The 21,296-nt window shown below is 37.1% G+C and overlaps 2 protein-coding genes across 2 annotated transcripts; one reads left to right on the forward strand and one right to left on the reverse strand.

Annotated features, from left to right (window-relative positions):
- Positions 1–1,559: 1,559 nt before the first annotated feature.
- On the reverse strand, positions 1,560–1,934 carry LOC137714512 (uncharacterized). Its single transcript, XM_068453711.1, has one exon. The coding sequence runs from the start codon at positions 1,932–1,934 to the stop codon at positions 1,560–1,562; it is 375 nt and encodes a 124-aa protein (XP_068309812.1).
- Positions 1,935–12,569: 10,635 nt separating this feature from the next.
- LOC137715386 (protein LHCP TRANSLOCATION DEFECT-like) lies at positions 12,570–14,436 on the forward strand. Its single transcript, XM_068454695.1, has 2 exons — positions 12,570–12,894; positions 13,966–14,436. Exons 1-2 carry the CDS (start codon positions 12,634–12,636, stop codon positions 14,221–14,223), a joined length of 519 nt encoding a protein of 172 aa, XP_068310796.1. The 5' UTR covers positions 12,570–12,633; the 3' UTR covers positions 14,224–14,436.
- Positions 14,437–21,296: the final 6,860 nt, after the last annotated feature.

Consider the following 21,296-nt stretch of genomic DNA (forward strand, 5'->3'; position numbering starts at 1 on the left):
TCCAGTTCAACTATTGTTCTATTTTCTCTTTGCAACTTCATTCTCATGTTTCCATGTGGGAGAATATAAGAATCCAATATGAGCTCAACTAGTTGTGATAAAGGTTAAGATATATGTTGATAATGCACATTCATTAAGAGTTGTGTACGTGGAATACTTGCTTCCTATATTCGCGGAAACACATTCAACGTGCTTTGAACAAAATGCTCCTACTACCCCATCTCTTCTTGGATATGATACAACGGGTCAATAACCAACTCACCCATGATAGATGGGAGTTGGCTGCCATTGTTATCTATAAATAAAAGGATTCCCTGCTCACTAAGTATCGGTTCTACGACTAGGGTTCTATCACCATAAGAATAAAAAGAACTAAAGTGAGCAAAAGAATCTCTTGTGCCATTGACAATGTCTTCTTCAAGTAATGCCCTTCGACTCTCAGTCTCTTTAGTATTGTGATTAGGTTTTCAGTTCATGTTGAACCTTGCTCCAACGCTAGGAGCAATAGGATTACGAGGCATTTGGCGTGGCATATTTATGCAATATCACGTAAATATCGCGCAATACAATGTAAAAAATCGACCATTTTTAAGATTATTGTGATATTTTTGCATTATATCGCAAAATCTCTTCCATGGTGCGATATAGCGCTATATTTTGCAATATCGCACGTTTTTTAACTATGATTTTAACTACTTTTCGGGTTGAAATTACTCGATCGGAAATGCCTAGACGGTGACCTCACTCATACCACTCAATACTCTGCCTTATCCACTCATGCTTATGTACCGAAATTTTGCAGTTGAATTCGTTTCTTAAACATCTCAAGATTTCTACTACTAAAAATTGACCATAAATTTGTTGACAAACTCTACTTACAGTCTGATTTAAAGCTACTGTTCAAATTCACCATTCATATCCAGAACCGCATTGGCTGATGCTGTTGCAGGAACGGCTCTTGAACTGAGTTGGTTGTAACATCTCTCTCAACAAGATTCTGTTCACTAAGAAATTCCCTGCCAAAAGGTGTCTGCTCAAACCTTTGATTAAGACGAGAAGAAATATGGTTCAGACGCTGGAATAAAGGGTGGTGGAGGATCCATCAGAGTCGGGACCACTGGGACGGTCAGTTCCCTAAAGACAAGAGAATAAGAGTCCATCAAAGTTGTATCTCCGACGTCTGCATCTTCCAGAAATTAATAAAGATCAAACAGCTTCTTTTTCTGTTCCCTGTGGTGCTACTACTCCAAAAAAAGCTACAACCAAGAGAATCATGTGATGTAGCTAGCAGTGGAAGCAGCAATGGCATTAATCCGAGAAACCCTGAAGTTTCCCATAAAACAAAAACTCATACTGAAAAATACTAGTCAAATCCCGATGCTGAGCTCTGGTCATGTTGGTCTGGATAAAACTCTTGTAGGCAGAAAACTAGTGAAAAAGGAACGAACATTGTTGAAGTTGTGGACATAAAAATGTGGGAGCTCGGATAGAGCATGGGCTGGCCCTATAACAAACCGACTGAAGAAGTTGGGTTTCTCAAAGCTATCTGAAAGCATTGTCTAACCTGGCAATTTCTTCCCATCAGATCTTAGATTCCTGTAACTGTATGTAGAAATACTAGTTGGTCGATTGTTCTCCGAGACTTCCACCATAGAACATACAATTGGTAGGAGCTTGCTGCCTCTCTTTTTCTTCTTTTGTGTTTTTATAACTGATTCAAAAGTCGGTCTCAAATGACTAGTAGATGAAACCATGTCTTTGAGTTCGGGCTGAGCCTTTCGCGAGCTACACCGGCTGCTTAGTTCGAGCTGGCGGAAGTGCTCGATTTCTCTCATTATGAGGGATCCAACAGTTCCCTTGGTGCCTATTTCCACAGGAGCATATGCCGCCATCTTTGCAGTGTCTCTGGTGACAACAGTGCCGGATTTATACATGTTCGGTTCTGTTGAAGTTGAAGGGGTGGCTTGTGGATGACGAGAGGTGTTTTGGATTCAGTACTGGTGAGGAAATTGCTTTGCTTTCGGGACATCTGGTGTTTAGCCTTTGGTATTTAACAAGGATTATTTACCTTATGTTCTTTATCTAAAGTGACCAGAATTTGTTGGTTGGCTGGTGATAAAGTCACCTCAGTCGTGCTTGCAGATAAAAAATTAGAATCACTTACTTTTGCACTCTCTTTTTTTAACCATTTGGGTCTCATTTACTGATCTAAATGTAGTTTTCGACGCTTGGATTATGTCATGGATTTATAATGACCGTCCGATCCTGTGGAACAATTTTAGGTATGTAGTATGTAGTATTTGTTAGAACCAATCAATTGTTAAGTATATATTATACAACAATTTGCACAGTTTTATTTCGAATGGAAAATACAACGACAAACACAATATATTAGAACATAAACACTTAATGAGATTATATATAAAATCACAAATCACTGACTTGTTTCTTGAAGATAGAGGCTTGCAGAAGCAAACTCCTAAGACAGAAATTCGTCCCTACACCAGTGCAGCAGTTCGATGGACGTCTATCTTGCAGGATACAACTATCTAATCCAAGTTCTTGCACTCGAACTTGGATTCTTGGCGAATTGGTTGTGTTGTTCTCAGCGAAATATGGAGGAATGATTATATGAATTGAATTCAGTTTCTGATTTTATTGCCATATATATAATGGCATAATTTGAACTTTCCCAACCGTTCATGCTTATCAGTTTTTGTTAAAAAGAAACCCGAATGCAACTGTTCAGAAAAAACTGAATGAAACTGTTCAATCAGTTTTATCCTTTCGGAAAAAACTGAATCCAAAAAATCAAAAACGTAACTTGTGTTTTTCGTCCATCCGAGCCCAAGAGCCCCAAGGACCAAGGCCCATCTTTGACATTTAATATATACACCCAAACTCTCCAAGTCTAAGGCCCAAGATCCATGGCTTTGGCCCAATTCAATTCAAACTATAAGTGAGGTGAGTGAACTCACTTATAAAGAGTTGTTGTAAAAGGTGTATGGGCAATGTGGGACTGGCAGTCCCACATAACACAGGTTTCCAACAGTATTACGGGTAATGCTAAATAGACTAAGTTTTTAAACTAAATTTGCAAACAAAATGATGTGTCACCAATAGGAAATAAGCACATTAATCAAAACTTAAGTAATAATTCAATTGTCAACAACCACACCATTTAATTTACAGAATTTAGTCTAAAAACTTAGTCTCCCTAGCATTATCCGTAGTATTACTAAGCAAGCAGTAAGAGTAGTGACGACGTTGGTTATTCTATTTTCTTCTTAAGCAAGTTGTGAATTTCGCACATGACCATTTGGTGGAGCACCATCCAGTCTTTCTTATTGCGGGAAGTCCTGAGTTCAAATCTCACGGACAATAGTTCCGATTTAAAAAAAATAGTAAGTTGTTCATTTCTTTCCATGTCTTGAATGGCAAGGGAATAAAAAAGGATGGTGTTAGTTTTGGTGAAGCAACTTGAGTGCTTTGTAGGTGTGGGGGATGCTGGTCCATTCCTATTTTTATTCTTTTTCTATTTTACATCGCATTTGAAGAGGTCATGGGAAAGGCATGATAGAATTTCTCAACACACACCATGTGAATTTTCCCTTTCTCCTAATTTGAGAAAGGGCATTCATTCTCTCCATTTCTTTTTAAATCTGATTGGTTAGAATGAATGGAAATAAATTACAATCAGAATATGGTTTGCTATGCCGAGAACATATAATTAAGGCGGCAGGTGGATCAATTGAAGTTTTGTATTGATTTCATAATTTTGTAAGAAGAGAGAATTAAAGAGAAGGGTTGGAAGGCAATAGATTTTCAGCCATTTTTTCTGCAGAAGAGTTAAGAATCTATCACGAGCAGAGGTGTAGCTGTGACAATTTCAGTTTCTTTTTCTTTGGTCAATCTCAACTCATGTCAGATATTTCAGATACTTTGAGGTGTAGCTAGGTTAGGTTTCCGTCAAGTTATAACTCATTGAGTTGGCTTTAAACCCATTCCCCTCGATGTAAATGCCACTTGATCCTTGGATAGGCCTTTTGTCAAAGGATCGGCAATATTCTCCTTAGATTTAATATAATCAATGGAAATAGTTCCATTCTTGAGTAGTTGTCTAATGGTTTTATGTCGTCGCCTTATATGTCTCGACTTCCCATTATATTCAGCGTTTTTGGCTCGACCTTGTGCAGCCATGCTGTCACAATGTATACATATTGCAGTCACAGGCTTGGGCCAAAATGGAATATCTTCCAAAAAATGTTTAAGCCATTCAGCTTCATCAGCAGCTGTATCTAAGGCTATAAACTCTGATTCCATTGTCGAACGTGCTATACATGTTTGCTTGGATGATTTCCATGACACAGCTGCTCCACCAAGTGTAAATACGTATCCACTTGTGGATTTACTGTCTATGCTCCCTGAAATCCAATTCGCATCACTATATCCTTCTAATACTGGGGGATATTGAGTGTAATGCAAACCATAGTTTATTGTATGCTTTAAGTATCTTAATACCCTTATTAAAGCATTCCAATGATCTCTTTCAGGATTACTTGAATACCTACTTAGTCGGCTTATTGAATAAGCAAGATCAGGTCTTGTACAATTCATAATGTACATCAAGCAACCTATAACTTGGGTATACTCCAATTGAGATACGCTCTCTTCTTCGTTTTTAGTAAGTTTATGAATGGGATCAAAAGGAGTTACTGCAGGTTTACAATCATAATGTCCAAACCTTTTTAGAACTTTTTCCACATAATGTGATTGAGTTAAGACATATCCATCTGAATTCCTTAGAACTCGAACTCCAAGAATCACATCAGCTAATCCCATATCTTTCATGTCAAAACTAGAATTTAGCATTTTCTTTGTGGAGTTAATCACATCTTTGTTTGTTCCCATTATAAGCATGTCATCAACATATAGACATACAATAACACAAGCATTTTTCGTTTTCTTAACATAAATGCATTTATCACTTTCATTGATTACAAATCCATTCGTAATCATATTATGATCGAATTTTTCATGCCATTGCTTAGGCGCTTGTTTGAGTCCATATAATGACTTAATCAACTTGCAAACTTTCTTTTCTTGACCTTTGACAATGAAACCTTCAGGTTGATCCATATATATTTCTTCGTCTAATTCACCATTTAAAAATGCAGTCTTGACATCCATTTGATGTATCTCAAGATTGTACACAGACGCTATAGCTATTAATAACCTTATAGATGTTATTCTAGCTACTGGTGAATAAGTGTCAAAGTAGTCAAGTCCTTCTTTTTGACGATACCCTTTGGCAACTAAACGAGCCTTATACTTGTCTATGGTACCATCCGGTCTCAATTTCCTCTTGAAAATCCATTTGTGTCCTATTGGTTTATTTCCAGGAGGCAAATTAACCAATTCCCATGTATTATTTTGCATGATGGATTCTATTTCACTTTGAATAGCTTCTTTCCAATAAGGTGCTTCAGACGAATTTAATGCAGCCTTATAAGTTTGAGGCTCATCTTCGGTTACAAAAGTGAGGAAATCAGGACCAAAATCCTTTGCAATTTTTGCTCTTTTACTCTTTCGTGGTTCCAAATCTTGGCTTTGAACTCTCGAAGTTTGCCAGTAAGTTCAAGATAAAGACGGTTCAGTCTAGTCCTTATTATCCCCGGTCAAATGGTCAAGCAGAAGCCAGGAACAAGATCTTGGTAAACATTATTAAAAGAATGGTAGTCGGGGATCCAGAGAAATGGCATGAGATGTTGAGAGATACTTTATGGGCATATATGACTTTTAAAATGGCAGCAACTGGAACTACTCCTTATGCTCTGACTTTCGGGCAAGATGTTGTGATTCTTATGGAAATTAATGTAAGTTCAGTCAGAATTCAAAATCAATTCGGGCTACACAATGAAGAATACCTTCAGGCTATGTGTCAAGGAATTAATGACCTTGATATAGCCTGAATTGAAGCACTAGATAAAATTGAAGAAGGAAAGAGAGCTGTTGCCTGAGCATACAACAAAAAGGTGAAGTTGAAGAACTTTAAAGAAGGAGAATTAATATGGAAGGCAATTCTCCCTTTGGGAGCTCAAATCAGAGGCTTTGGAAAATAAAGCCCAACTTGGGAAAGTCATTTCATTGTTAATCAAGTATTGGACAAGGGTGGATATTACTTAGCAGATATGGAGGGGAGCTTACAAAAGCATCCAACCAATGTTAAATTCTTGAAGAAATATCACCTAACCTTGTGGGATGTTAGGGACTGTCATATAGAAGAAAAAGTATAAGCATCGCTTGAAATCTAAAGGCAATTTTGTGCTTATCATATATGGATCTCAAGAAAATGCAAGACAAAGTGAGTTAAAGAAATCTTGTTCATTTCAGCAAATGTTGGAAGTTACATCAGATTTAGCTTAAAAGTGGGTCTACATTTTGCCTCACTCCTCCTAAAACATTGTTACTATTGGCTAAATATGTTTCAGCATATCCAACTTCCATTTGCTATCTCAACCCCTTCGAATCTTCTGCGTCTTCGCCCATAAGCTCGACCAAGTTGTCTGGCCAATAAAGTCGTGGTAGTTGATCCCAAAGCATACCTTTATGATGATGAAGTGATCAAGAAAACAGAATCTATGGGGAAGTATGGGCTTGTGAATATCAGCACGAGTGGAATCGATCGGTGCAATTAAGGTTGCTCGGTTACTTTTCAATGCCATAGAAGTCCTGAAACGGAAACAGGGAGTAGTGCGCCTTTCTGAAGATATTATAAGAGCTGATTTCTCCTTAGGCATGCTATCTCCAACAATAATTGAGACATGAGAAGTCCATGCAGGTTCCAAGGGATGCACTCATCCCTCTTTGAAGGAGAGCCCAGTATAAAGACCTACCCAAGAACGATAAAGGCCATTGAGAATGCGATGCATGGTGGAAATCCTTTCACTAGTCTCAAAGGAAAATTGGATTCATGCAGCTTTGGGTACCTTTGAGAAGAAGATAGGAAGAAAAGTTAGAATTAGAAGGGTCTAAAAACATCTAAGGGCTCTAAGAGATTATGGGAAGAAAATTCAGAAGGACTCGAATTGGTTAAAGTATTTAGCCAAAGAATGGAATTGAATGAAGTTTTATAGCGAAGGATCAAGTGATGGTTAGAATTCATGGGATAGTGTGAAGGTCTCAAAAAAACAACAGCTGCATTAACATCACAAGTTTTGAGTGAAGGCATGTGATGATGGTTATTGGGAAGCGGCTGTTCAATCATTATTAACGCCTTAGTTTGCAGGCTTAACAATGATTGAAGGATGAACCGTTTGCGTTAATATTTTAACTTTGGACTTGAAGGAATGGAAGCCCAAAAGAGCTAAAGTGAATAAACCCACTCAAGACAATATAGCGGCTCCTTGTTAATGAAAAGGCTAGGTGCTTATAAAAGAAGTGACAACCGATGGAAATACACCTATTCTCGGCCTAAGAGCACTTTCTGAATAGCAGAACATGTAAAAATGCTGATGACTCACTACCTTTCAGTTGCTTTCGAGCAAGAGCAGAAACTGTACAGTCGAGTTAATTCGCCTATAAAAGGAGGAAGAAGGCCCAGAGATAAGGACACCTAACCAATCAAACAAACAAACATACAACTTGCCTCTCAGTCAAGCAAATATCCAGAAAGCTGTGATTTGTCTAGATTATGCACCATTTTAGCCTTAGACTCCCCTTAAAAAGACATCTTTTGTCTAGTGTAAAAGCTCTGCTACCTTTTCTAAATGATGTAGTATCGATTCTCTTGTGTAAACTTGTTCACCACTCATCTTGCTTTAGTACTCAACCCCTGTAACTACAACGAGAAGAGACCACAAAACGTTTAAACCTTGCCCGACTCTCTTTGTTTTGTCTTTAAGTTAATAGATATGGTGTTATGATGTATTCCCCAGTATATATTCAAGTCAATTACAGTCTTTTGATGAACCAAAGTTCCATCAGTTCTCAGATCTGGTTCACTTAGTGGTTTTACTAACATAAATGTGAATTAAACTGATGACTTGATTAGATCTGGACCTTTACCTTTTAAGCATACAAGATAACCAACTTAAAGTCCTTGATCTCAAGGCATAGAAAAGAACTCAATGTAGCCTTAACCCATCTACGACAATCATTTGATAACAAGAAGTCAGAATAACTTGAGGCGTAAGTAATCGACTTAAACACACTTGTTCTACATCTGTCATACTGAGATGGCAGTGGCACGCTTAAACACTTAGTTAGTTTTGATTATGAGCCTCAAGGCCTACACCTGAGGCCCTCAAAGGCACCTTTTAGAACAAGTAAGATGTGAGGATCCCTAGGATCCCCACAATTTGGATCCAGATGGGATTCAAATTCCTAAAATATAGACGATTTTGATTTGAATGCCTCACTTTGTTTCTACAATTTTTTTTATTAAACATTTATGTCTTTTAAATATTTAATTAAGACTCTTTGACTAGTGGCCACCTAAGTATTTTTAAATTTATTTTAATTACTTTGTTTCTAAATGAAAAATATTATATGTTGATTTCCCACTTAATCTTTTTAGTTAATAGATGTTTTTCGGCGTGTCAGAATCTATGCCCATTTTTAAGGGATGTTGGTTAATTAATAGATATTAACTATTAAATCATCAATATTATCTCTTAATTTTTGAATATTTAGCATTTATTTTTCTATAATAAAAAAAAACTTCATTGATCACGGAAAAAACTTACATCAGCAGAAAAAATGGAGATAGCCAATCCAACATGATGAAAACACCATGGATGCTACATTTATCTTGTTGAGTTCAACTTTGATTGCATGGTTGTGTAGTATGCAACAGAAAACAAATGATTTTAAAATATTGTAGCACAATATAATTTGCATAAAAGTTGTTGACAAAAGGAATTAGTTAGAATGAGATTAATGTCATTTGGCATGAGATATATGAGTATGAATTTTAAATTGAAACCAAATTTAAATATGTCACACCCTGATCCCAATATGCGTCCAAGATTGACACGCGACGTCACCAATTACATGTATATCTAACATACCCCGCCTCCAGTATATGTGCAAAGCACAACTCACGATCCAATTGCGTAGTAATTTTTCGTACACTTTATAGCTGCATCTAACCTCATTCTTAGACTACCTACGTACCCTAAATAAGGATCTAGCCATTCGTAGTTCGTCATTCGTCAAACTCTAATCTTTTTGTAAAATACTTCTAGCAAAAATCATAGAGTACCACGTTATACATCAACCTTACACCAAACAACAATTATCACCCTATCATGCACGCAGGTATGCCATTCTCACACATATGCTTTCCAATTCATCAATCATATAAATCACTATGTTTCACATAATATCGCAATTCATAGTATGCAACATCTCAGAGAACATTCAACGAAGCACGATGTTATTCTCTAGCCACATCAATCAACAAGTCTAATCATAATGACAACAATCACTACCAACATCATTCCAAAATCACATCAATCAATAACACATATCATAGACCAAAATGCAGAGCTAGAGCGACACAGTTTGACCGAAGCCTACATCTCTGAAATTGAAATCAAATCCAAGGAAGCAACAAGTCAAATGATGCGATTTCATACTACTCAACGAAATCCATCAACATCGGGTTCCGGACCACTCAACGAACTCGCGGAGTAGACGGGATTTCGGACCTCTCAACGGAATTCGAGTGGATACGATTCTGAACCATCACTCAATGAAATAGTAGAGTAGAAGGAATTGCGAACCTCTCAACGGAATCCGAGTGGGGATTCTGGACCATCACTAACGGAATCGCGAAGTAGAAGGGATTTTGGACCATTACTCAATGAAATCCAAGTGGATACGATTCTGGACCATCACTCAACGGAATTGCGAAGTAGAAGGGATTCCGGACCATCACTCAACGGAATCGCGGAGTAGAAGAGATTTCGGACCCTCACTCAACGGAATCCATGTGGATACGATTTCGTACCATCACTCAATGGAATTGATGAGTAGAAAAGATTCCAGACCATCACTCAATGGAACCCAGTTCTGGACCACTTAACAAAACTGAGCGGAAGTTCAAGAAATATAACAACGGCTCAAAGAAATAAGACATGAATCAAGTACTCAATTTATAATGGCTCAACGAAACGAGGAGTGAAACAATAAAATGATATGTGAAACAATTCTCGAAGTAACAAACCCCATGACAATGGGTTCATGGTTCACTACTAGCCCTCATATTTCATCACATCAAGCCAAACATACAAATCAAATCATATTGCAAATATGCACGTCAAATTACTTTACATCAAACAATTCAACAAACTTCAAATCACATTTCAATGATATCATCAGTACACGAGTCAAATCATGGTTAATAAACATAGATCAATGAGTAATCACATTTCAATAGATTCACATTATAAAATCAAGTAATATCCACAAAGGATTGAATACGAAATTAGGGTAACAATCATATCCCATATCTTAAGTCACTCTTTATCCAATATAGGCCCACTTGACTTCACTGAGTCTCTAGTAGTACTAATTTTAGTATTTCAAATGTTTCGAGACATGTTGACCAACATGTTGACCAAAAGTCAACCCTCAGCCAACGGTAGGGTCCACAACCTTACGTAATTGCTGGAACCCTAGGTTTAGATGTGCTTCGATTCAACCTCCATACACGCTCTAACGCCTCCACCATTGCTTGGACTTTGTTCCTGTCCTCTAGAAGAGTGTCCGTCGCACCCATCGGTGCGGTTCTTTTCAAAACTAAGGTTAATCCAGTTGGGTTTGGATAAAATTGGTAGCAGGGACGGCGCTGAGATATTTGGTGGTGGTGGTTTGTCGATTTTCACTGAAGAAATCGATGAAAATCTCGTCGAAAACCAAGTGGATAAACGAGGAGAAACGAGCGGGGATGGAGAATTCGGTGTTTCTCCCCTTTCCCTTCCCCTAATTTCCTTCTCTTCCCATTGGGCAACCTTCTTCCTCTCTCATTTTCCTTCCTTTCCTTCCTTTCCCCCTATTTGTCATTCTTCTTTTTTTTTTCTTCCCTTTTTCCTCCCCATTCTCCGATTGGTCTCTCCCCTCTTTCGTTTTTTTTTATTTTTTATTTTTTAAATTCTTCTTCTTCCTAGCCACTCACGTGGCTTCCTTTTTAGCAAGACAAGGCTCCCACAAATCTGGAGTCTTCTCGATTCATAGCAAAATAACTATTTGCCCCTACTTTCGTTCATTTATAACTCTTTCGTTATAACTCCAAAGTCCATTCCGTTTGGGCTTATGCACTCATATCAATGAGTACTATCCAAATATGTAAAGATATCTAGAAAATCTTGAAAGGATCAAATACGTGAATCCTATTTAATACAATAGGGCAATTTCGTTCTTTTACCTATTGAATAAAAATTTTATACGTTGTGAATACAAACGCGTTGAAACTACCAAAATGAATACTAAATGTGAGATACGTAATTTTAAATAGTGAAATCCGAGGACGAAATTTCACAAAATATATTAATTTCTAATTTGAATTGTACTCATGCCATGTTGAAATTTACTAATATGACTTGAAACGTATCGATGTCAAATTGAAACGTACCAATGCTGATAGGATATGTACCCATGCCAACATGAAAACATACCAACATATCGTCTAGAAATGTACCCATGCCAAATTGAAACATACTAATGCTGATATGAAATGTACCCATGGCAACTTAAAACGTACCAACATATTGGCTCGAAACGTACCAATACTAAATGGAAACATACCCCATATCATCTACCATTGGAATCTATTTTCCAAATGTACCATAATACGAATACTCAAATCAAGAGGTTTGCATAAAATGAAAATAAAAAGGGAATGAACATGATTCACAAAGGAGGACGGAAGAGTATCAACTCACAAAAAAATAAATGGCACGAAAAATTGTAGAATGGTCGTGAAAGAAGAACATAAATATATATCATGTTCGAAGCATAAATAAATCAAATTTGATATGTTTCTAGATTTTTAAAACATATGTCTACTAGATTCTAAAAGGTACGAATGTTTAATCTAACAAATAGAACAACGAGGCATTTAAATATAAACGCTCCCATAAATACGGAGTGAATCCTAAAAAGGTGTTGTTCAAACAAGATTTCTCAGTTGAAGCTATCCTTCAAGTTTCTTTTTGTTTTCAAAACAACAATTTTAGCTGAAGAAGTAAATCAAGTCAATTGGTTAGAGTAGTGTGTCCATCCAACTACAATTGAGTTCCATCCATTTTCCTATAGATTTTAGTAGTTGAAAATATGTTCTCAACCTCTTTCGAAAACAAATTCAAACCTGAAGGGTGCAGAATCCTACGATGTATTTAGATCAAAAGAAAAATAAGAGGAAATTGTTTTGACCCTCGTTTTTTTCTTCGTAATCTGGTGGGGCCACAAAAGTCAACAAATTTAGTATTCCAAAAGAACGGCTACGATCGCTTCTCTACGAGAACCGTGAAAGATGAAGGCACGGTTTATCTTCTCCACCTTTAGACATGAGTGGATAGGAGGGAGTGATCGAACTGAGAACTCCCACAGTTTCACAGAAACTCAGCAATGGCTTTAATTCCTTGTACTACAGCTGCCACCCACTTATTCTTCGGCAACAACTCCTTCAATTCCCCAACCAAATTCAGTACCCGGTTTCTGGGTACTCGGAATGGGCTCGGGTGGGTCCGACCCGTTGGTATTGGAGCCTCCAACGGGTCCAGAGCCAAGTGCTGGTTCAAATTTGGTAAAAACGGTGTGGGTGCTGAAGATGCTGGCATATATGGAAGCCAATCCCGTGATGATTATGATAAAGATGACGTTGAACAGGTTCTTTTACTTTCTCTCCTCTCTCTCTCTCTCTCTGCAACAATTTTAATTTTCTGTGTAATATTCTGTTGAGCATATATGATGATGTTTCATGACTAGCTAAATATTACACTTATATTTTGGATTTTTAGTGGATGAGGTGAATTCTATATCGATATTAGTACTCTAAGCTAGACTAAGGGGACAGAGGGAGAGTTTGGACGCAGTGTGTGTAAGGGAAAGGCTCTATCCACCAAGATGAACGAGATCGAGAAATTTGTTCATCAAAAGCACATGGTCCTAGTAAGTAAGAATGGTTTTGTTCTGCGAATATTTTAGGAAAAGTATCGAATTCTTTGGTTCGCGTTAGTTCCAAATATTCAAGAGGGAAGGATGAATGTAAGACTCTATTTGTGCTCGTTGGCAAATGCTCTTCGAATTTTTTTTCTTCGTAAGTTTTGAGTTCTAGTTGTCTACCAAAAGGGAATTTGCTCAAGTAAATCTTAGGGCAGCAACGATATTTTGCTGACATATAAACGAAACAAAAACTTGCTCGGGACTGTTAAAAGCTTGAATTGATCTATCAACACTATAGCATTGAAGGCAATCTTTAAACTTGGTGCTAGCATCAATTGGATCCGAAATCTCAGACCTGAGTTCCAAATGTATCACATCTGTATGGAAGCCTAAGTTCTTGATGTCGGGAACAAGTTATATAGTATTCCCCTGTATATGTGCATCTATTGCACTACTTAGTAAATGGAAAATTGCAGGACAAGGATTTTCTTGCTGTCATGTTGTCGTTGATGACTCTTTAATTGTGTATAATTCCCAGGAGAATCTTATTTTTTTAATCAGCGCCGCGATAGTATCTTGGTTGTGTAATGTACTTATTTGGTTTTTGAAAAACAAGTAAATCTAGACGAGGGGGAGAGGTAAGACCGGGTTACAAAGGGTTCATTTTATTGTTTATATGTTACTTCTGCAACCAGAGACATGAAATTGTTGCATACATGGACATGCTTATGGTTATATGTTACTTCTCAAATACGACCGCAGTGAAAAACTTATGGTTATGTCTTTTGATGACAGTATTTCAACTACATGGGCATGCTTGCTGTGGAAGGTACATATGACAAGATGAATGCTCTTCTAAGACAAAACATCCACCCAGTAGACATTTTGTTGTTGATGGCTGCCTCCGAAGGTGACCAGCCAAAAATTGAAGAACTTTTAAGAGCCGGTGCTAGTTACTCCGTCAAAGACGCTGATGGGCGAACAGCTCTTGATAGGGCTGCCAGTGACGAAATCAAAAACTTGATTCTAAGTTTTTCAGTTCAGAAAGCATGATTTCGATAATTCCATTAGCTCATGTTTCCTTTTTTGGTTGAGTTTCTCATCGTGTAATATTTTCAATAGATGATTTACTGCATCAATAGCTAGAGGATTTGTCAATTTATCCACTTGCTTTGATTTATTAGTTCTTTGTCATTGCGGGTGTCGAGGCTCCAGGGTGTCTATCTACTTTGAAGAACAAATGAATTGTTTATGAGAGACTATTAATTGAACTAAAATGTTTACCATGTGAGTAAAATGGCTTTATAAGTTATAACTACGGATTTAGGGCTCGTCTGTCTGGAAGTGTTTTTTAAATGATTAAAAATGTTTTTGGTAAAAATATTTTTGAAATCAATCTTTATTAAAATCGTACTACAGTTTGGTGGTATTCTTCTTCACTTGTAAGTGAAAGGTTTTAGGTTCAAATCTTGTGGATGGCGAATTCAGTACCAAATGAGGTTGCCCATTGTGTGGCTTAATTGAACTGCCCCTCCCCCCCCCCCCCTCTTTCTTAATGTAAAATATATCGTTGTAATAAAAAAATAAAAAAAAAACACGGAAAAACACTTTAAGTGCTTCCTGCAAAAAGCACATATCTGATGCTTCTTCCAAAAATCACTTAAAAGGTCTTTTAGAACCCAAAATCCATTTCACCAGAAGCACTTTCAGTCATTTTAAAAGCACTTTGACACATGAGGAAGACAATCAAAGGACTTGGATGAAGTTATTGACTCAAAGGAGCCCAACAATGATTTTATTGTTACAATTTCGTTTCCTTGGTAACCTGATGATTAAGGATTGTTGCTCACTCATCCTTAAATTTGATATCAATGGTTGAGATTAAGACATAATCGTACCATTTAAACTTCACCTTTTGTCCAAGGGTGGGTGACCATGCTTTTCTTAGTCACTTGTGACCAAGAAAACATCCTTGATTAGGATAATCGGGTAAACATATTTGCATCACCTCTCTATTAGAGATATGGCTTACCTGGTCCACAATAATTAGAAAAAAAGTATAAATGTGGTCTACCAATAGGGTTGTTTTGTGCTTTGCCTGACTTTTTATTAATGAAAAACTACAATATTTAATGCGATAATGAAATTTTGAAATTTGATTTAGAATAATACCATGTTATCTCTCCGTCTCACCCCCTTCCCTCCGCCTTTGTACATGTGTGTATGTGGCTTTTCCGTCTGTATCATATATACTAATTTCTGATATTTATGCTGGCGTTTGTCCTCCGAACAAAGACTGCTAAAGCAACTACTTTAGAATTCTTGCTACACAATGCATACTCTTAACAGTGTCTGATGATCTGAAGACTTCAGGTGGACAAAACGCTGGCGGATTACATATTCCATTTTTTGTATTCCCGCTTCTGCAACATCTCGAATAGCAGTTGGAAGACTCTGGAGGGTAGGCATGCTAGCTATATTCAAATATTGTTTTCTAGGCAGGGTGTTGGGAGTTGTGGACTGTGTCTAAGAAAAAAATTTGGGAGGTGCGCCTCGTTGCGGTTTGTTGCATTTTCTTTGAAGGGATTGATATAAGCGTATGATGCTTTGATAAGATGTTGTTGTGGTGAGTTTACACGGGTAACTTTTTAGTATACTCCAATATCTTAATTCGCTTTGCTGAAATATGGCAACCTTAGTTAGGTATCATGCTGATGATGCTTTATTACAGTGGCAGAAAACAATTATACCTATATCCATAGCATAGAGTCATTGATATATTTTATAACACACGTTTGGCATTGAACTAGAGTGATTGGTATGTTGTGAGGAAGGGGTTCAGCATGGCTGCTTCATTTTGTTACTTGGATAGCCTGATAGGCTACAATGAAGTGGACTGGGGTCTCGGGTGTCTATAGTTGTAATTGCGCGTCTCGCATCAAATGAGTGACAATGGTGGCGGCGGTGGTGCGGGGTTGCTGGTGGGTGGGGCATCAACCAGGTGGGCTGTTTTTGGGGGTGGTGGTTGTGGTCGTTTTGGTGCAGGCTAACTAATGGATTCTATCTCAGTTCTCTAATAACTCAAAAAAAGCGAACAATTTCATCGAATATTTTTCTTATTTATAGCAGTAATTTCTAAATTTCTGAACTATGATTATTGTCTTAGTTGCCAACTTTAATATCGGTAAACGCTTTGCACAAATGTTGCCACAGCGGCACAAAAGTTGCCGCTGTTTCTAGGTATGTGGGTGTTTCTTTCAGTTCTGGTGGTCTTCCGATTCCTCGCGAAAAGATAAGACTTTGTGGCTGATCACCAATTCATGTATCTTTCATCAAAGATGAAAGGACTGGAACGATATAGTTTATTGGTCCCGTTTTCAATCTGCTCGAAATTAGTAATTGTCCGTCTCTCTCCGTAAATGAATTGTTCGTCCAGTTGATTTAAAAAAATTAATAAAAAGATGGCCCATGTGACTCTCTCTCACGCTTCATCACATGCAATCTCTGTCTCTCTCTCCAATCTCCCCTTCTTTTCCAACTTAAAAAACCTGCACCTCCCAGCAACCCACCACCATACCTCCAGGCTCCAACTCCTCCGCCTACACCCCCTTCTCCTTCTCCACCCCTCCCAACCCCTCTCCTACGATACCCGCTGCCATACAGAGACCCACACTACGGCGGCTCGCCTTCGATATTATCAAACACTATGCACACTGAGTGATCCAAAACTAAACAAACATAGCTAAATTTTGATCATGTTTTCCTCCTTTTTTTACTCCTATTAGTCACTAAACTCCAGAATGCAATTGAAGTTCGTCTGAATTCCACAAAAACCCCAACCAATTACAGAAATTAGGCTTCGAACTAAGTATGCAAACAAGGCGAATCAAACCCAAAAGGGAAAACAGAGGAGGGTGTACCTGAGAGAGTTCTCGGAGAACAGAGTCGAAGTTGTTGAAAACTGAAGCAGAAAGGAACGACGTTACCCGAAAAATGTAGAAGCCTTGAATGGTGAATGATTCTTGGAATGAGTCGCGGACTAAATCGCTCTTTTTAAGACGTTTCGCGGTTCTGCCCAAAGTGTGCAAGCAGTTTACAAACACCACGTTGTTCCTGGGATAAAACAACCCAGACGCTTCTTCTTTTGATAAGATTCTTCTTTGCACACCGGAAGAACCTTCGAACTCACATCTTTTCGAAATGTTGCTTTTTAAATCAATATATGTAAAAAAATTTCTTCTTCTTTTAACCCTCTACTGTCGCATCACTTATATGTTTGTGTCTATATATATATATATATATATATATATATATATATATATTATATAAATAAAGAGACGTTGAGGGGGTAATTGGGGTTGCAAAACCGTAGCAAATCAAAATGGACAAATCATAAAAGCCACAACGGGAAAGAATCAAAACATAAGTAAATTCAAATTGAAACAGAAAAAAAACGGTTCGATTGCATGTTTCATATTTAGGGGAGATAACTCCTTAGGCCAAAATTAATTGACTTTTAATATAGGTAATAAAACAAAACATAAATATATTTAAATAAAAACATAATTGCTCTAACAATCCCCCACTTGTTTTTATTTAAAATATATATCAAGCAACATATCATAAAGCCAGCACATTACGGCCATGTGCTTGTATCCCAGTATAGTGAACGCTCTAGAAACTTGCCCAAGATTTCATAGGAAGCGGCCTCACTTCCACATTCACATAGGTAAGACTATCAAGGATATTCCTGTAGCTATATATCCCACTCAACATAGAGTATAGACCTTACTAAGAGAAAAAAAATCTTAACCTAAAAAACGTTTCAGGATGTCATGCTTCTTAGGGATGGACATGGAATGAATTTCCAAATTAAAATTAGCAAGACTTCACTCATATCACTTATGAATTGTTATTACCCTTTGAACCTATTTCTTGGGATCTCCAGTCTATAGGTTGGGTTGCTATCATAAATGACTCAATTTTCTACGGACTTTAGTCCCATCCCTTTCGAGGTTTTCCAAACCTTTTCTCGTGCTAGTCATTTCGTCAAAGGATCAGCCAAGTTTTCTTCAGACCGTATATGATCCACTCTTACAGCTCCATAAGAGATTACGATGTGCTATCACAATGGATCAAAATTGCTGGATCGGTTTCTCCCATAAAGGGGTATCTAACAGTAGGTTCAGAAATTTTAGAAGAATTAGAACCCCCACTATTTCTAAGATTAAAAGGAAATTTATTCTCATAAGAATCAGCATCAAGTGACTCAATTATGACATGATTTTTCAAATCATAAAATCTGTACGCTTTGCTATTACATGCATAACCAATAAAAACACATTCATATGCTCTACTAGCCAATTTCGATCTTTTTGGATCAGGTTTACGAACATAAGCTAAACAACCCCAAGTTTTGAAATACAACACATTTGGTTTCTCATTTTTCCAAATTTCATAAGGAGAAATATTCATTTTTGAATTAGGGATTCTATTTAACACATAACATACAGTCAACACAATTTCACCCCACCAATAAGAAGCAGCTCCAGAACTAAGCAAAGTAGCAACAGTCAATTCACAAAGAGTTCGATTTTTTCTTTCCGCTTTACCATTCATTTCAGGAGAATAAGGAGCAGTAGTTTCATGAATAATTCCATGAGACTTAAACAAATTAACAAATTCAATGGATTCATATTCTTGTCCTCTATCATTACGAAATCTTTTAATCTTACGATTAAATTGATTTTCAACTTCAGTCAGGAAAGTTTTGAACATGTCAATAGCTTCACTTTTATTTTTCATAAGATAGACGAAATAGTAATTTGAACAATCATCAATAAAGGTAATAAAATAATGTTTTCCATTTCTAGTTAACACTCTATCAAATTTACATATATCGGAATGAATTAAGTCAAGTGGTTCAGATTCTCTATTGACAGATTTAAGTGAAGTTCTAGTGATTTTAGCTTGACTACAATATTCACATTTTTCAAAATCATTCAATGATAAGTTAGGTAAAAAGCCTAAGTTACTCATGTTCTTAACCAAGTGTTTGTTAACATGACAAAGTCTAGTATGCCAAGTATTAAAGGAAGACAACATGTAAGCAGAAGTAGTCATTTTATCAGTATTCAATTTAAACATTCCATCAGTAGCATATTCCTTTCCCACAAAACCCCATTTTTAGTAAGAGTATATGTATCTGATCCAAACGTTTGAGTGAATCCAGCCTTGTTGAGAAGAAAGCTCGAGACAAGATTCTTCCTTATCACCAGAGCATGCATCACATCCTTCAGTATCATGGTTTTTCCAGAGGTGAACTTCAATTCCACCTCTCCAGTACCAGCAATATCAGTTGAGTGCAAATCACCCAACAAGACCTTCCTTCCCTCAGCCACAGAATAGGTTTTGAAAAGGGAACGATTGTAGCAAACATGGCAAGAAGCGCCAGTTTTCACCCACCATCCCTTGGATCCATCAACTACGTTGATTTCTGATATCATTGCAATCAGTTGCTCTTCAAAAAGATTTACCTGAGAAGCAGAGTTTTCCTTATAACGCATGGCAGATTGAATACGTCTTAAAATTGTTGAGAACTGAAATAGAAAGGAAAGAAGTTACCCGAAAAATGTAGAAGCCTTGAATGGTGAATGATTCTTGGGATGAGTCGCAGACTAAGTCGCTCTCTTTAAGACGTTTCGCGGCTCTGTCCAAAATGTGCAAGCAGTTCACAAACACCATGTTGTCCCTAGGATAAAACAGCCCAGAACCTTCTTCTTCTGATAAGATTCTTCCTTGCACACTGGAAGAACTGTCGAACTCACACCTTTTCGAAATGTTGCTTTTTAAATCAATATATGTAAAACTTTCTTTTCTTCTTTTATCCCTCTACTGTCGCATCACTTATATGTTTATATATATATATATATATAAAGAGACGTTGAGGGGGTAGTTGGGGTTGCAAAACCGTTGCAAATCAAAACGGACAAATCATAAAAGCCACAACGGGAAAGAATCAAAACATTAGTAAATTCAAATTGAAAAAGAAAAAAAACGGTTCGATTGCATGTTTCATATTTAGGGGAGATAACTCCTTAGGCCAATATTAATTGACTTTTAATATTGGTAATAAAACAAAACATAAATATATTTAAATAAAAACATAACTGCTCTAACATTGTCGTAGTTGAGCGTCTGGAGGAGGGAGTGAATCTGGCTCGGGGAGTTGGCATTGTTGAGAGTGCAAAAATTGCCAACGTCATCATGATGTCAGATCCAACTCAGGCACAAGGTCAGGCAAGGATTGCTTGAAAAAGTAAAGTTTTGTGAAGTAGCTGAATGAAAATGTGGTTTTCATATATCCCTCTTCACTTATAATTAAAAGGTCTTAAATTTGAATAATGTGGATGACGAATTCGATGTTAATTTATTTTCTCACTCGTTAACGTATCAAAAATGAAAAATTATTAAACACCCCAATAAGATGAAAGCATTGCTAAACGTTTTGAACTTCATAAACATTTTTTTTTTTTTTTTTTTTAATTCAATGTCTTTCTTCTATGTCCAACCTTTTGCGTTTTGTTCTTTAATTTTTTTTCCCCACAACTATAAATGCATGACAAGCGGTGAGGGATGGTTGCTGGAGTTAGAGCCGAAAAGACACTATTTGGACGGTTCGGGTGTGGGGCCTGTGGGCTGTGTTAGTGGGGCAACAAAATTTGTATACAAGGAGCAACTCTACCCGAGGCTACAGCCCGGTGGACAGGCAATCCAAAAAACCCAATAGCCTTCCTCCTTACTCCAGCCCATGCGGATGATTGGGCTTGGGGGAGGCCCAGTGAACAGGCCAGGCGGGAACCCATAGCCTGAGGGCCAACTGATGCAAGGCTGACATTAACCATATTATAAAATTAATAAAACATGTAAAAAATTAATTAAAAAATGTAAAAAAATTAATTAAAAAATCAGAAAAAATTAAAAAAAAAAAAAGGATTTAATTTTTCTATAAATATGTTATCATTATCTTCCAACTTACACCACAATTTTATATTTTCTCAAATACTTTGGATTGTAATTTCTTATTTAATGACACGTGGTACAACGAGACCGATTAAAAATTTTAT

Source organism: Pyrus communis, chromosome 14, assembly GCF_963583255.1.
Source record: "Pyrus communis chromosome 14, drPyrComm1.1, whole genome shotgun sequence".
Lineage (NCBI taxonomy): Eukaryota > Viridiplantae > Streptophyta > Magnoliopsida > Rosales > Rosaceae > Pyrus > Pyrus communis.

What these genes read in the sequence shown, in the direction of transcription:
- LOC137714512 (XM_068453711.1), bottom strand. Translation starts at nt 1,934, where the DNA reads ATGTATAAATCCGGCACTGTTGTCACCAGAGACACTGCAAAGATGGCG.
- LOC137715386 (XM_068454695.1), top strand. Translation starts at nt 12,634, where the DNA reads ATGGCTTTAATTCCTTGTACTACAGCTGCCACCCACTTATTCTTCGGC. An exon ending in ATAAAGATGACGTTGAACAG is followed by an intron (nt 12,895 to 13,965) that starts GTTCTTTTACTT and finishes TTTTGATGACAG; the next exon opens with TATTTCAACTACATGGGCAT.